This window comes from Gobio gobio (genome assembly GCF_949357685.1).
Source record: "Gobio gobio genome assembly, chromosome: 5".
Taxonomy (NCBI): domain Eukaryota; kingdom Metazoa; phylum Chordata; class Actinopteri; order Cypriniformes; family Gobionidae; genus Gobio; species Gobio gobio.
Genome location: NC_137101.1, coordinates 26,249,264 through 26,265,250, shown reverse-complemented (window position 1 = coordinate 26,265,250; position 15,987 = coordinate 26,249,264). Strand labels below are relative to the sequence as shown.

At 35.7% G+C, this 15,987-nt stretch overlaps 2 protein-coding genes across 2 annotated transcripts in view; one reads left to right on the top strand and one right to left on the bottom strand.

Annotated features, from left to right (window-relative positions):
- The window catches only part of taf3 (TAF3 RNA polymerase II, TATA box binding protein (TBP)-associated facto), a 996,662-nt gene that overhangs the window by 303,460 nt on the left and 677,215 nt on the right, over nt 1-15,987 (top strand). The window lies entirely within an intron of this gene.
- metap2a (methionyl aminopeptidase 2a) lies at nt 352-15,862 on the bottom strand. Its single transcript, XM_079817858.1, has 11 exons — nt 15,688-15,862; nt 13,023-13,124; nt 10,490-10,555; nt 7,092-7,194; nt 6,342-6,503; nt 5,927-6,108; nt 4,426-4,520; nt 4,256-4,352; nt 4,050-4,153; nt 3,124-3,239; nt 352-1,077 (listed from the first exon to the last, which is right to left on the bottom strand). The coding sequence occupies exons 1-11, from the start codon at nt 15,842-15,844 to the stop codon at nt 825-827; spliced, it is 1,437 nt and encodes a 478-aa protein (XP_079673984.1). The 5' UTR covers nt 15,845-15,862; the 3' UTR covers nt 352-824.

The following is a 15,987-nucleotide window of genomic DNA, read 5'->3' as shown; positions in this document are numbered from 1 at the left end:
CACGTTCTTGCGTAAATTGATGCATATGAATATTGTGTAAAAAGCTGCATCACGACAAATGCATACATTATTAATAAAACTTATTGCATAATTGTCGCCTAAAACTAGCTGCATCATGCCATATGCATGTGTAAATGTATACACTACGTAAATTAATCAAATTTAATTATGTAATTGTCCCATTTAATGCGTACATTGTAAGACACTCTTGCATAAATTGCCACGTACAATGCATATGCATAATTGTAGTTTAAAACCTGATATTTTGAGCAGTTTCCTCAGTCACAGCTACTTTTAAAAAAAATATATTTTCAGTTTCAAAGTACTCGTAATAAAACGCATACCACTTAATACATTTTATTTTCAGTTTATTTTGTCTTTAAAAATAAATAAAAAAAATTCAGGGAGTTCAAAATGTAATAGTTACTAGATGAGACAGCCATTTGATATTATACAAATACCAAAAAAAAAAACCTGTAAAAGCTGTGCGCATTACGACTGACTTCCTGATTAATTTGTTCTTCTTTAGCAAAAGCCCTTCAGTGAAGTGTAAAGCCAAGCAGCCACTCTCTTCACATTCTCTCATTCACTACACAGAGTACGAATGAGTATAAAGTTTTTATCTTGCTCACTTCGAAAACGCATTAATTTGGGCTCTGGCCTGTACACATGCATAGTAGTTTGCCTAACTTAATGCGGAGTATATGCTGTATGGTCAAAATAGCATTTTATGTTTTAAACTAGTTTCTTCTTTTAAGAATACGTATTTGTTTGTTTATTTTTTGCATGGGACTGGAGTGTGAGTGTTTATACAGATGTACATCTCAGTAGTCGTCTCCGCGGCTCACGACTTCTTTGCACGTAGGTCTGAGCAGGATGGTGTGTTCAAACTGAGCTGTGTACGAGCCCTTGGCGTCACACAGAGGGGGGTAGGGGTCGATGATGCCCAGGTCACACAGGTTCTTCAGGGCCATCAGGTACTTGCTTTCACCCAAACGGTCGAGCCAGCGACGACAGAACGCCAGGGTGCTGAAGTTCTCGTTCACCACGTTTAGCAAGTGCTTTGCCCTGGGTAGCCTGAAGTTCATTAAAGAGAAGTTCAATTTATTCATCTGGTTTAAAGAATAGAGCAGTTTGATCATTCTTCAAAGCATCTACTTTTGTGTTCCACTGAACGTCATAAAGGTTTGGAACAATAACAATTTTTGGATCAACTATTCCTTTATGAGCTTCAAGCTTCTATAAAATGTGCATGTCTGTAAATATTTTTTTTTCTGTGCAAACTGTTTTTAAACCAATCTTACACAATTGTCGCATTTTATGCGTACATAGTTCATAAAACCATTTCTGTGTAATTACAGCATTCAATGAGTAAAGTGGTCAAATCCTAAAAACATTTTTGTGTAAATTGCTGTGTATAATGCACAAATTGTTCGTAAAACCTAAAACTATTATTGTATAAATAGCTGCATCAGGCCATATGCATGAATGTAAACGCATACAATGCGTAAAATTATTAAAAGGCAGGGTAGGTAACTTGTTCCAGAATTTTTTTTTTGTTATGCTGGTTGAACGTCTCTTCACATCCTGATAACAATCCCTAAGTTAAGTGGTCTAAATACAACTTGAGGGACTCATACACAACTATTAAAAAAGGTTCAAACATTCACTGATGCTTCAGAAGGAAACATGATGCATTAAGAGCCGGGAGGTGAAAACTTATACTTTTTTTGTCTTCCGGGAAACATGTAAGTATCTTCTGTTGCTTCCATAGGGCAGTACTAAATTAAAAAAAATTATATTTAAACAAAATGAGAAAATTTGGGCTTCATCCTCCTGTTCAAAAGTTTTCACCTCCCGGCTCTTAATGCATCGTGTTTCCTTCTGAAGCATCAGTGAATGTTTGAACCTTTTTTAATAGTTGTGTTTGAGTCCCTCAATTGTCCTCAGTGTGAAAAGATGGAACTTAAAATCATACAGTCATTGCTGGAGAGGGTTCAAATGTGCAAATGATGCTGCAAAACTGAAGAATTTGCAGGACCTGAAGGATTTCTCTGAAGAACGTTGGGCCGTTTAACTGCTCAGGACAAACAAGGGACTCAAGAACAACTGTTACAAAACACAACAACAGCCGTGGATCATCCAGGGAACGACACACAGCACTGAGAATCGATTGTTCATAAACTTTTGAACGGGGTTATTTTAATAAATTCAGCTATTTTTTTGTCTTGTGGACTATATCTTCTAAACTCAGGAGATATATTTATTCATACTACTCACATACTGTAAATATGTTTATAATCTGTAAATGTTTATTCTGTCTAAACGTAACTGTGACCTAATATTTTTTTTTTGTAATAAAATATTGTTCACACCATAACTACTGTAATTTGGAAGAGATGGAAAACCTGTGATGTTATACTCGGAGCAGTTCGTCGTGACTCAATGTATGTTTCAATGGCAACACTATCAACGCCGAAATGAATCTGCAGCAGTCAGGTGGTACAAGTTTGAGCTCTGTAAGTTGTTTATGTTCATTATCATTGTAATGTTATGCTTTGAGTCATGAGGTAATTTAACGACGTAAGGACTTTATTTTACTCAATAGGTAAAAACCCATTATGAAAACACATAGGAAAACTTGAGGGAACCACTGGCAAAGTAGTTGGGTTTTGATGTAATCCCTATGGAAGCCTTTTTATTTCACAATTCAGATTTTTACTCTTTTTTTTTTTTTACTTTTTTCTCGCAAATTACTTTATAACCCACGAGATATAAAGATTTTGCGAGTTTATATCTCACAATTGCGAGAAAAAAGTCAGAATTGCAAGTTATAAAAGCAGAATTTGCGAGATATAAAGTCGCATTTGTGAGGGGGGAAAAGTCGCAACTACCTTTTTTTTTTTTTTATTCAGCGGCAGAACCAAGCTTCAATACATCCCTTTACCCCTTTAATCTAATTTAAAACCATATATTTGAGCAGTTTCCTCACTATGATGTCACAACTATTCCTTTAAGACCAGAAAGGTTTTCTAAAACAGATCTTCCAGAACTGCAACAAAGAGCTCTCCATGCACTAGAGTACAGAGTATATGAGTTATGAATGGCTGATTAACATCTTACCTAATTGGCACATGTCCAACATCAAAGTTCTTCATGTAATGGGAGCAGTCCATGTCATCGTGCACCACTCCTTTACCGGTGCTGCCGAATGTCTCAATAGCGTACACCTCGCCCTCCTGGACGTGAATGGAAATTGATAGAGAGCCAGTCAAAAATACGTCAAACTTTTTCGGTAAACATGATGATGAATTTAACAAATTGCCTTTTCAGTCTTTCAATACTTAAGTTCCTGAGTTTCGATTATAAGAAAGGACAATTACACAGCTACAATTAGCTTTAGCATATATGCTAGCATACAATAGTAACCACTGGGGCTTTTGAAATGGAATATGAATACTGTACAAGTGTATATTGCACAATCTGTATGTACTGTGTACACAAATCATACTGTATACAAAGTCGTATACATCTTGCCTACTATGTTTAAAAGATTAAAAGCAACATGAACCCGTAAGCAACAATGAAAGTTTCTACTACATTTTTGTGACTTGACCTCATGTCATAAATAAAAATGGTTGCCTTTTTCTGCTTTCATTCAGGTTGTGTTAAAAAAATGATCAAGACAAAATGTACACACACAAAAAAAAAGTTATAATAAAGCTATAATTTACGTGATTTATGTAATTCATAGCAGAATGTGACAAGACAAGAAACATTAGCCATAGATTTTTTTATAACCATGTCAAAAGATGGTTATGGCCTTCAAGATGTCAAGATGAGTGCACTGCATTATGGGATACAGTATTATATACTTCAGCAATAGTAAGAGCCATCTTCTAGCAAATCTAGTATGCCATTCTAAACATAGCTAACAGTAAAGTAACATTAACAGTAAAAGTAGTATGCTATTCCAGACATACCCAAAGTGATATGGATACCTTCAATGCAAGACACACACGCACACACACACACACACACACACACACCTCCATTCTGGTGGCTTCTCCTCCCTTCACTATAGGCACTGTTTTACCAGCATGTATCCGATACTGACCAATAGAGTGCCCATTCAGATTCCGGATAGGTTTCACTGAGGAAAGACACACACACACAATGAGGTGCGCTTGGGGGATTAAGATTATTAATAATAAGAATTTGCAAGAAATAATTTATTTCCTATTTCAGTCAATACCTTGGTACGTTTTCCCATCTATTTCAACCTCGTAAGACTCCATCACTTCCTGTATTGATTCTCCAACATCGCAAAGACGTACATCTATACCTGCACACTGTGGAGAGAGACAATGTTACTTCTGCACACACGCACGATAGCCTTATCGTGTCAGTCTCACACACGCTCACCTTAATGCCCGTGTCGGTAGCATCTCTCACAGCCTCAAGTAAGCGGTCATACTTTGGATTAAAGGTGACAGTGAAGGCACAGTCAATGATCCTGCCTAAAACACACACACACACACAGTGCAGTAAATGCTATGTGCTCACACCATGACTCAAAGTACGTAAAGTAAAATTTGTTTATGGCCTTTGTTGTATATCATTTATGCCAACATTATTACCACCGCTTTATGAATCCTTTCTTGTGTTAAAAAAGAACAACAAGAAGCTTATGACAGGGATATATCTAATTCAGAGAAGAAGTTTTCATTTCACAGTCTATCACTATATAATTTCATAATTTCCACCCACTTTCCTAATTTCTCAGATCATGAGAAACAGATTCATTCAAATATGTCCAAGGTTTGCCAGTGTACAGCTGCATTTTTGTTCTATTAAAGCATGATATTGTATTATTTTATATTAAGGTTTAACTAACTGTATAAGTAATAACCATCATCATCAGTCATAATAATAATAATAATAACAACAATAATTGAATTCTTATTTTATATTTAAAAAATATGGGTATATGGCTTTTAATTAAATTATTATGACTTTAATAATAATAATAATAATAATAGCTACTATTAATAAAAACCAATCATCATAATTTAATCATTTTATATTAAGTACTTCTCATGGCTTTTTAATTATCATGATTGTTTCATAATAATAATTATTGTTATTATTAATGATATTGTAATAATTGAATATAATAATAATAATAATAATAATAACAATAACTGAATAATTATTTTATTTTAAATACTTTACTTGGCTTTTAATTAATATTGTTTTAATAATAATAATAATAATAATAATCATAATAACAACAAACTATTATTATTCATATAAGCCAATCATCATAATAATTTAATTCTTATTTTATATGAAGTACTTTACATTGCTATTAATTATTATGATTGAACAACTACAACAATTAAAAGCCAATAGTAATAATTGTATTCTTATTTTATGATTGTTTAATAATAATAATAACAACAATAACTATTATTATTAAAAGTCAATCATCAAAATGTAATTCATATTTCATAATGAGTGCTTTACATTGCTTTTAATTATTATGATTGTTTAATAATAATAGTAATAAATACAAATAACAATATTATTATTAAAAACCAATCATCATAATTGTATTCTTATTTTATATTAAGTACTTTACGTGGCTTATTATAAAATAGTTATTATTATATAAAATAAAATATAAGCCAATAATAAAAGCCAAGTCATAATAATTTAATTCTTTTTTATATTAAGCATGTTACATTGTTTTAATTATTATGATTGTTTCATAATAATAATAACATTATTATTATTATTAATAAAAGCCAGTCATCCTAATTTTATTCACAATTTATATACTGTACTTTATGATTGAATATTAATTTAACAACATGGCCTTTAATTATGATTAATAATACTATTATATGAGTATATAAATTACCGTTGATGTGTGTGCCAAAATCAATCTTGCACACGTCGTCGTACTGGAGGACCGTCGGGTCTCCAGCGTTTGGCGTGTAGTGAGCAGCACAGTTATTCAGCGAACACCCGGTAGGAAACGCCAGCCCTGCGTTCAACCCGTTCTCTTTGATCAACCTCCTACTGCAGTCCTCCAACCGCTCGCTGAGCCAGAGAAAACATGAAAAAGAGATTGGTTATGAGCGGTGTCACTAATACCAAAAATGTACTTGCTGAACTGGACACTTGGGTATTAATGTCCGTTTCTTTAATGAAGAACAACACTTCAACTGGTATTTTCAACACAGGTTGGAGTTGATTTTTTCTATTTTAATACCTTTAAAAAAAAAATCCACATTGCAGGTTTACAGATATTAATGTCATAATATCCTCCTCACCAAATGTCAATCATAGTCATTCCAGGTTTGATCCAGCTTTTCACATATTGCCGCACTTGCCGATGGGCTTCGGCCGCCTGTCGGAAATCATTCCACATGTCCTCGTTGGCTTTATCCATCATTTTCTTCTCCTCATTGCTCATTCTCCAAGCGGCGCTAGACCTGAGAAATCCCAAAAATACTTGAGATGATGTAGCAAGGACATTTATTTACCCGGAGAATATCCATCATCATATAAGCGCTATTAAAGATGGACCTAAAAATGTTTCTCCAGGCCATTACAGACTTTCTGTAAGGATCGGGAAAAGTCTCACAAATAAAGCATTTATATACAAATAAAAATCCTTTCTGTTGTTCCCTGTAATGAGACATAAGGTTTAACATTTGGTAAAAAAAGAAGAAGTTTATATCAGTCATTTGCAACTTAGCTGATTGGTTGTCCCTTCTCTGACTGTTGGTTAAAGTTTGGCAAAGTCGAGTCATAAACGCCTTCGAAGATCCCGCAGGAATTCAGTAAGAGGAAGTTAAGTTTACGAGCTGGCCCTCGCACACACAGCGTTCACAACTATTTTTGGAGAGAGTACTTTAGGCGCGGGGGAACATGAGTGACCTCTATGTCAGTAGTCTCAGCGATATAATATTACACAGAGCACAGGGTAATACGAGGTAGAGCGGCCCGTGGAAAGTACAAGGTGACCTGAGGACGTTAAGGAGTGTATTCACATTGAGAAAAAAACAAAACATTCTTACCCATCCTGTGAAAGAGGGTATTCACACTCCTGACCCACAGGAAACACACCACTGGTGTACAGATCACAAATGGGGATGGATGGAGGGTCCGTTTGGGTTTTGGCTACAGGAGAGAAGGTAGAGATCAATCTTCAGTAAATGCATTTAAAGGGATAGATCAATATAATTTCATTCGAAACCTCTATGAATAAAACTCAAAAGATGATATTTCACAGAATGTTCACACTGCTCGTTTCCATACAATGAAAGTGAAGCTATCTAATTGGATAGCATTTAGGCACCATTCCAAATGTGCCTACTGTTCACACAGAACGCGGTGTTAAAAAAAAAAAAGGAACGCTACCTGATGATATTCACAGACAGTGTGAAGATTTTGGTCAGTCAGGGTTGATAGAAAATCATGTAGTGTATGATGCCCACAGTCCCAGTTTTGCTCTGTGACTTTACAAACGTATGATGTGTTCCAGATTTTTTCCCCCATCAGATTTTAAAAGTCAGTGTAGTGCATTTCAGCCTTTCAGTATCCGTGCTTCAAAACGCCATTTAGGTTAGTACTTGGTAGCTTACAATATATAATTATTAATACATCATCATACATTTGAAAATGGCGTTTTCATTTCAGAACGGTCCACACTAGCGTTTTCCAAAAGTTGGAACACACTAAATTCACCTTACTGCGCATACAGTCATGCTCAAACGTTTGCATTCACCTTGCAGAATCTGCAAAATATTAATTATTTCAACAAAATGAGAGGATCACACAAAATGCATGCTATTTTTTTTTTTTTAGTACTGTCCTGAATAAGATGTTTTACATAAAAGATGTTTACATTTAGTCCACAAGACAAAAAAAATAGCTGAATTTATTAAAATGATCCACAATGATTTTTTTTTCAAGTCCCTTGTTTGTCCCGAGCGGTTATCTTTCTTCAGAAAGATCCTCCAGGTCCCGAAAATTCTTCAGTTTTTCAGCATCTTTTGCACACTTGAACCCTCTCTAGCAGTGATTGTATGATTTTGAGATAAATAAAAAAAATTCACACTGAGGACAATTGAGGGACTCAAACACAACTATTAAAAAAAGGTTCAAACATTCCCTGATGCTCCAGAAGGAAAGATGATGCATTAAGATCCGGGGGTGAAAACTTTTTGAATTTGAAGATCAAGATAAATTGTACTTAATTTAGTCTTCTGGGAAATATGCAACTTTTTTTTGCTTCCGAAGGGCAGTACTAAATATTTTTTTTTTAATATTTAGACAAAATAAGAAAAATTTGGACATCTTCATCCTGTTCAAAAGTTTATGGAGTTGGCCCACCCTTTGCAGCTATAAGAGCTTCAACTCTTCTGGGAAGGCTTTCCACAAGGTTTAGGAGTGTGTTTATGGGTATTTTTAACCATTCGTCTTTTTTGTGATGTCAGGCACTGATATTGGACGAGAAGGCCTGGCGCTCTAATTCATCCCAAAGGTGTTCTGTCGGGTTGAGGTCTGGACTCTGTGCAGGCCAGTCAAGTTCCTTCACACAAAACTCGCTCATCAATGTCTTTATGGACCTTGCTTTGTGCACTGGTGCGCAGTCATGTTTGAATAGGAAGGGGCCATCCCAAAACTGTTCCCAAAGTTGTCATGTGATGGTGTGCTGAAGCATTAAGAGTTCCTTTCACTGGAACTAAGGGGCCAAACCCAACCCCTGAAAAACAACCACACACCATAATCCCCCTACACCAAACTCTACACTTGGAACAATGCAGTCAGGCAAGTACCGTTCTCCTGGCAATCGCCAAACTCAGACTCGTCCATCGGATTGCCAGACAGAGAAGCATTACTCCAGAGAACACGTCTCCATTGCTCTAGAGTCCAGTGGCGGCGTGCTTTACACCACTGCATCCGACGTTTTGCATTGCACTTGGTGATGTAAGGCTTGAATGCAGCTGCTCGGCAATAGAAACCCATTCCATGAAGCTCTCTACACACTGTTCTTGAGCTAATCTGAAGGCCACACAAAGTTTTGTGGTCTGTAGCTATTGACACAGCAGAAAGTTGGCGACTTCTGTGCACTGTGTGCCTCAGCATGCGCTGACCCCGCTCTGTGATTTTACGTGGCCTATCACTTCGTGGTTGAGTTGCTGTTGTTCCCAATTGCTTCCACTTTACAATAATACCACTAACAGTTGACCGTGGAATATTTAGTAGTGAGGAAATTTCACGTCCTCATTTTCAAATACCTCCGTCTTCACAGTCCACACTACAACGCAAAAAACGGCATTGTCAAATTTATCAGCCTGGGAAAGCGTTTTCCAAAAGCTCAGTTTTCACAGGGCAAAAACAGTGTGGACAGAAGAGGAAAAAGATGCGTTTTCAAACGAAAACGTATTAGTGTGGGCAAGGCCTCACATTCTGCTATGAATTGGTGCAGATCAAGCCTGTAGTGCTCCTGTCAGAAATTGAAGCTTCCGCGCCTCGATCGCCCCCCGGTGGCCGGTCCCAGTATAGCTCCTAAACCCCGCCTCTCCATGTATTTGAATGGAGAGCGAGACACACTAAACAATTAAATTACACTTCAAATAATTGTTTCCTAAAGATGGTTTCTGTCATTTTAGGCAGTTTTTATTACGATAATTTCATTTCAAGTGTTCGTTTTTTACATAAGTTTAGTTTTAGTGAGTAATTTGATGCTATAAAAACGGGGGTGTGACGTCATGATTGACAGCTGAGATTGACGGCTTCTCTGAGTGAAGTTGTCACTGAGGCACTAACTGACTTTTTTCGGGATTGGAGCTTAAGCTTTAATTTCTACATTCCCATAACTGTTTATTTCACACCAACATAATGAATTATTCTGCATCTGCGAGAGTGTGGGCGGGCTTTTGATAATCGCGCCTCTACTTCCTGTTCTCTACTGCGCAACTCCGGTCCCGAGATCGCTACTGCGCAGACTCGGTCCCAAGATGTCAGCGCCGTGAGCGGGCCTATGAAAGCTATGAAAGCTATAAAATTACAGTGACATTTTGAGGAAAAGTTAGCTGATAACATCTGTTTTTTTTTAAGCTGACTTGAACATTTTGTGTTACAGCTCTGATAAATATCTGCTAAATAACGACAAAGCATTTGGTGACACTTGGGACCCGCTCAAAATCCTCAGCTGAAACAAAGGCTGCACTGCAGGATTTTCCCAGAGGCACAGTGATCTGGCGTTCGGCCAGTCCGCTGCATTGGCAGCTAAACACGCTCCCTGCCCCCATCAACACAAGCACACATACGCTGATTCGTACCGCGGGCCCGTAGCGACACACATTCAAAGGTGCTGCAATGACACGGCCACAGATTCTCACAGATAACTGCTCATTTCTCTTCAAAGGTCATTATCTAACATCTTGTCCAAAAAAACCCCACTTACGTCCTTTCTTCTTTTTTGTCTTCTTTTTCTTCTTTTTCCCAGAGACGTTATCAGCTTCCTCACCGTCTGTGATGGTAACAGGGTTGACATAATAATAAGCGACGTGCAATTAAAATTACATTATTCACTGTACATATTCATACTGTATACTGCTCGCTCAGTATATTTTATATGTATTTTATATATATATAAAAAAGTGATGCCTGGAGGGGATATTTGTGTTTTATGACCATAACAAAACCATAAACTTGGTTTACATTTACATACAGGTATTTACCTGACAAAATTATTTAACATCAAGCAAAATTACAGCTACAGGTTTTTTACTAAAACAAATGCACAGAAAAACTAAAAGCTAACAGAAAAAAAAAGCATGCATTGACTACAACAAAATCAGTAACACTTTACAATAAGGTTGCATTAGTTAACATGAACAACACCTCTGTTCAGCATTAGTTAAAGGATTAGTTCACTTTTAAATAAACTTTTGCTGATAATTTACTCACCCCCATGTCATCCAAGATGTCCATGTCTTTCTTTAGTCGAAAAGAAATTAAGGTTTTTGATGAAAACATTCCAGGATTTTTCTCCATATAATGGACTTCAATGGGCTCCAAACGGTTCAAGGTCCAAATGACTGTTTCAGTGCAGCTTCAAAGGGCTTTAAACAATACCAGACGATGAATAAGGGTCTTATCTAGCGAAAACGATCGGTCATTTAAAAAACGTCAAGCGTTTGTGACGTCATCCAAGTGCAGCGCGAGCAACCACAGTTTCAATCGCTCAGGATTGTGTATAGAAAATCTATGAAAAGTCACACATTTCTGTCCTGACGAAAATTTTCTTTTAGGCTTTCTAATATTAAAACACCCAGGATACGCACATGAAATGGGCATTTTAAACGATAAACTTACACAAAGACATTTGAATATGTGTATATGGTCCTCCTTCCGCACATTTGTAAACACTGACTCTGTACTTCCGCCTACGTCAAGCGTGACCTTTTTAACGTAATTGCGTATTACGTGACGTCACAAATGCACATCACAGAACAGAGCAAGGCGAGCATTTGTGCTTATAAAACTTAAACTTTTTTTATTTATTTAAATGACCAATCGTTTCGCTAGATAAGACCCTTATTCATCGTCTGGTATCAAGCCCTTTGAAGCTGCACCGAAACTGTCATTTGGACCTTGAACCGTTTGGAGCCCATTGAAGTCCATTATATGGAGAAAAATCTTGGAATGTTTTTCTCAAAAACCTTAATTTCTTTTCAACTGAAAAAAGAAAGACATGAACATCTTGGATGACATGGGGGTGAGTAAATTATCAGCAAAAGTTTATTTAAAAGTGAACTAATCCTTTAATCTTTGTTAACGTTAGTTAATAAAAATAAAGCTGTTCATGGTTTGTTCATGTTAGTTCACAGCGCATTAACTAATGTTAACAAGTTTTTAATAATGCATTAGTAAATGTTGTAATTAACATTAACAAAGATTAGTGCAGTTCATTATTAGTTCATGTTAACTAATCTAGTTAACTAATGTTAAATAATGAACCTTATTGTAAAGTGTTACCCAGTTATTAATATTTTTGCATGTGACAGCCTGGCCAAAAAAATTATGCCTGCACAATTTGGCATGTTTCAATTGACTCAAAGCAGAACTACGCAATATGATTACAAATCTTTAAAGGAACACGCCACCATTTTTGAAAATAGGCTCATTTTCCAACTCCCCTAGAGTTAAACAGTTGAGTTTTACCGTTTTCCAGTCCATTCTGCCGATCTCCAGGACTGGCGGTAGCACTTTTAGCATAGCTTAGCATAGATCATTGAATCTGATTAGACCGTTAGCATCTCGCTAAAAAAAAAATGACCAAAGAGTTTCAATATTTTTCCTATTTAAAACAGTTGGTTATGTTGACGGAAGTTAGCCTATTTTCAGGCGCTGCGTAATATCATTGCGCCTGCTGCATCCATGGTACGGCAGCAAAGTTCATGGATTATTACGCAGGAATCAGAGTATAGTTCCGAAAAGCGCGACTTTTCATTTTCCATCTGTCTTAGTACACAGAAGAGTCAAGTTTTAAATAGGAAAAATATTTAAACTTTTTGGTCATTTTTTTGGTCAGTTCCTTTAACAAATTTTAAATAAAATTTAAATAAAAGGTGTCAATTTTTCCTAGACATCAGAGCCAGACTTTCGGCCACTACTGTATTTAGGCATGAATTGTTTTTATATGCAATTCATTTTTATATATATATATAAAAACTGGTTGATATTACTTCCAGTTCTTTCATCACACATTGCACATTGCATTGTGGGAATGTTTGTCTCCTGCACAATGTGACAAATGTAACTGGTTATCCAGATATCGTATGCATATTTGGGGAGTGTATCAGTATGCAATTGCCTACATAATCGGTGTGAATAGGATCGCTGAAGCATTATAGAAAAACAGTGGTGTTGGATCATTTATGTGGTAAAAAATGAGCATAAGAACTAGACGCGTTCATTTAAAAGTGGAATACCTTCTTCTCCATCCTCTTCTCTATCTTTCTCATCCAGGTTCTGCTGTTCTGTTAGTTTCCTCATCTCCACTTCGCCATCCTCACCTTGCTCGCCGTGTCCTGCTGCAAAGTCACACACACAGGTGAACAAGCACATAAGCAAAGGAAGTGCTAAGTGTGCCAGATGCATCAGAAGTGGCGACCTGTGCGTATGTGTGTGTGTGTGGCGCGGAAGTGAGTAACTGCTGTCAGTTTGGAAACTGTCCACAACTTCATCTCATATACTGGATCTATATGAAAGCAAACTTGGCTCAGAACAAGCCTGAGAAACAATCTGCAGCATCATTTAACCTTGGTAGGGCAACACATTAGAGGTGATGTTGCAAGTACACAGAAAAGTACATGTTATAAAATACAAGTGTATGCTCAGCACAATTTTAGATGATCTATAACTATTAAATAGCTATAGATAGACTATAGATAGGCTGTAACTATTATATACACACACATATAGATATATTAAAATTTGAGGTCAAGATGCCCTACAAAATTCAAATGTCCCGTTATTTTTGGGATGTATTATGATACAAGTAACAGGACATTTGAATTCTGTTTTAGGGCATCTTTAACTCAAATATTTTTGGACTGACAGCATTTTTCAGCATAATATTAACTGATTATAATGTAATATATATAATATAATATAATATAATATAATATAATTAATATAATATAATATAATATAATATAATATAATATATAATTAATATAATATAATAATAATATATTTTGAGATGCAGCCTATATGTATTATATATTCTTCTATTTCTATATAAGAAGAAAAAAACTATAAAATTCATACAAATATATAATAAATTAAAATAATTAAAATAGTATAAGATATAAATATGAAAATATATGAAAATGTATTTTATATAAATATAAAAGTATTTTTTTAAATATTTTATTTATCTCATAACCACATGCATGTAAACTAAAGAAAAGATAAATGAAAATACAAATAGCACAAATACTGCATTAATGTTTAATAATAAATTAATAAAATTAAAGGGTTAGTTCACCCAAAAATGAAAATTCTGTCATTAATTACTTACCCTCATGTCGTTCGACACCCGTAAGACCTCCATTCATCTTCGGAACACAAATGAAGATATTTTAGTTGAAATCTGATGGCTCAGAAAGGCCTCCATTGGCACAATGCACTTTACACTCTCAAGACCCTTAAAAGGTACTAAAGACGTCGTTACAAAGTCCATCTCACTACAGTAGTTCTAAAATAACTTTATAAATCGGCGAGAATAGTTTTTGTGCGCAAAAAAACCCTAAATAACGACTTACATAGTGATGCCGATTTCAAAACACGGCATCATGAAGCTTCGAAGCGTTATGAATCAGTGAGTCGAATCAGCAGTTTGAATCGCCAAATTTCAGCAGTTTGGTGGTTTGACATGCGATCCGAATCATGATTCGGCTCAGTGATTCATAACGCTTTGAAGCTTCATGATGCCTTGTTTTGAAATCGTCATCACTATGCAAGTCGTTATTTAGGGTTTTTTGCGCACAAAAACTATTCTCGCCGATTTATAAAGTTATTTTAGAACCACTGTAGTGAGATGGACTTTGTAACGACGTCTTTAGCACCTTTTATGGGTCTTGAGAGTGTAAAGTGCATTGTGCCAATGGAGGACTTTCTGAGCCATCAGATTTCAACTAAAATATCTTCATTTCTGTTCCGAAGATGAACGGAGGTCTTACGGGTGTCGAACGACATGAGGGTAAGTAATTAATGACAGAATTTTCATTTCTGGGTGAACTAACCCTTTAAATAAAACATAAATATTAGGGCTGTCAAACGATTAATCGCGATTAATCACATTCAAAATAAAAGTTTGTGTCTACATAATATATGTGTGTGTACTGTTTATAATTAATATGTATATTTGAATGCACACACATGCATGTATATATTTAAGAAATATTAGCATGTGTATTCTGTATATATATTTATATAATTTATCATTTATATATACATATGATTTTTCCTTAAATATATATGCATTTGTGTGTATTTATATATATACATAATAATTATACACAGTACACAAACATTTATTATGTAAACATAAACTTTTATTTTGGATGCATCGTGATTAATCGTTTGACAACACTAAATATAAAAACAAAATACTTGATATTTATTTTACATTAATGTTATATTTATTTTACATAAATGTTTAGGGTTTTTTCTTCTCCTTTGGGATCTCAAAACAGCCTATATGTAATCTATTCTTTTTTATTATTATTATTCTATTTAAAAAAAAGAAAATATAAAAATATAGCCTACAATTATAATAAATATGCTAAAAGTAGGCTATAACGTTTAAATATAACATTTTAAAGTTTACATACATTTAAAAATACATTAAACGTGTTTTTTTTTAATACATTTTCCTTAGGATACCAAAAATTCCAATACACTAAAAATCGTAAGGTTGGAAAAACTTTACACATCTTCTAACGCCTGACCCAAAACGTGGGTAGTGGGTACACACATAGGGGACAGCCCTGTCTTGAGTTCATCAGAGTTCACAGCTGATCATTTAAAGCAGCAGTCAGTGTGTTAGAGGGGTCTCTGCACTTATTACTATATGAATGAGACACTCACCCGAAACGGCCGACTTGCTTTTCTTCTTTTTCTTCTTCTTCTTCTTTGCGGGATCGGCTTCGTCCCGTTCCCCCGCGTGCCCGTTAAGAATCAGCGTGTCCATGCCTGGCTGTACCGGTTTCACCGGCTGCAGCTGCTCGGTCCCGTTTGCCTCCATGATTGCGGACGCGAATGGAGAGGGACCGGTGCATTGTGGGAGGAGCGGAGAAAAGCTGCCGAATCAGCTGAGTGCATGACGCGGAATGTCAAACGGCGAAGAACTAGCTCATTAATGTTAATTAGGTCGTGCTGCTGACGCTG

Excerpts from the sequence above, each read along its gene's own strand:
- metap2a (XM_079817858.1), bottom strand. The coding sequence starts at position 15,844 with ATGGAGGCAAACGGGACCGAGCAGCTGCAGCCGGTGAAACCGGTACAG. Across the intron at positions 7,195-10,489 it reads GACAAAAAAGAAGAAAGGAC|CCAAAACCCAAACGGACCCT; the intron begins GTAAGTGGGGTT and ends TCTCTCCTGTAG. Across the intron at positions 6,504-7,091 it reads TACCCTCTTTCACAGGATGG|GTCTAGCGCCGCTTGGAGAA; the intron begins GTAAGAATGTTT and ends GGGATTTCTCAG.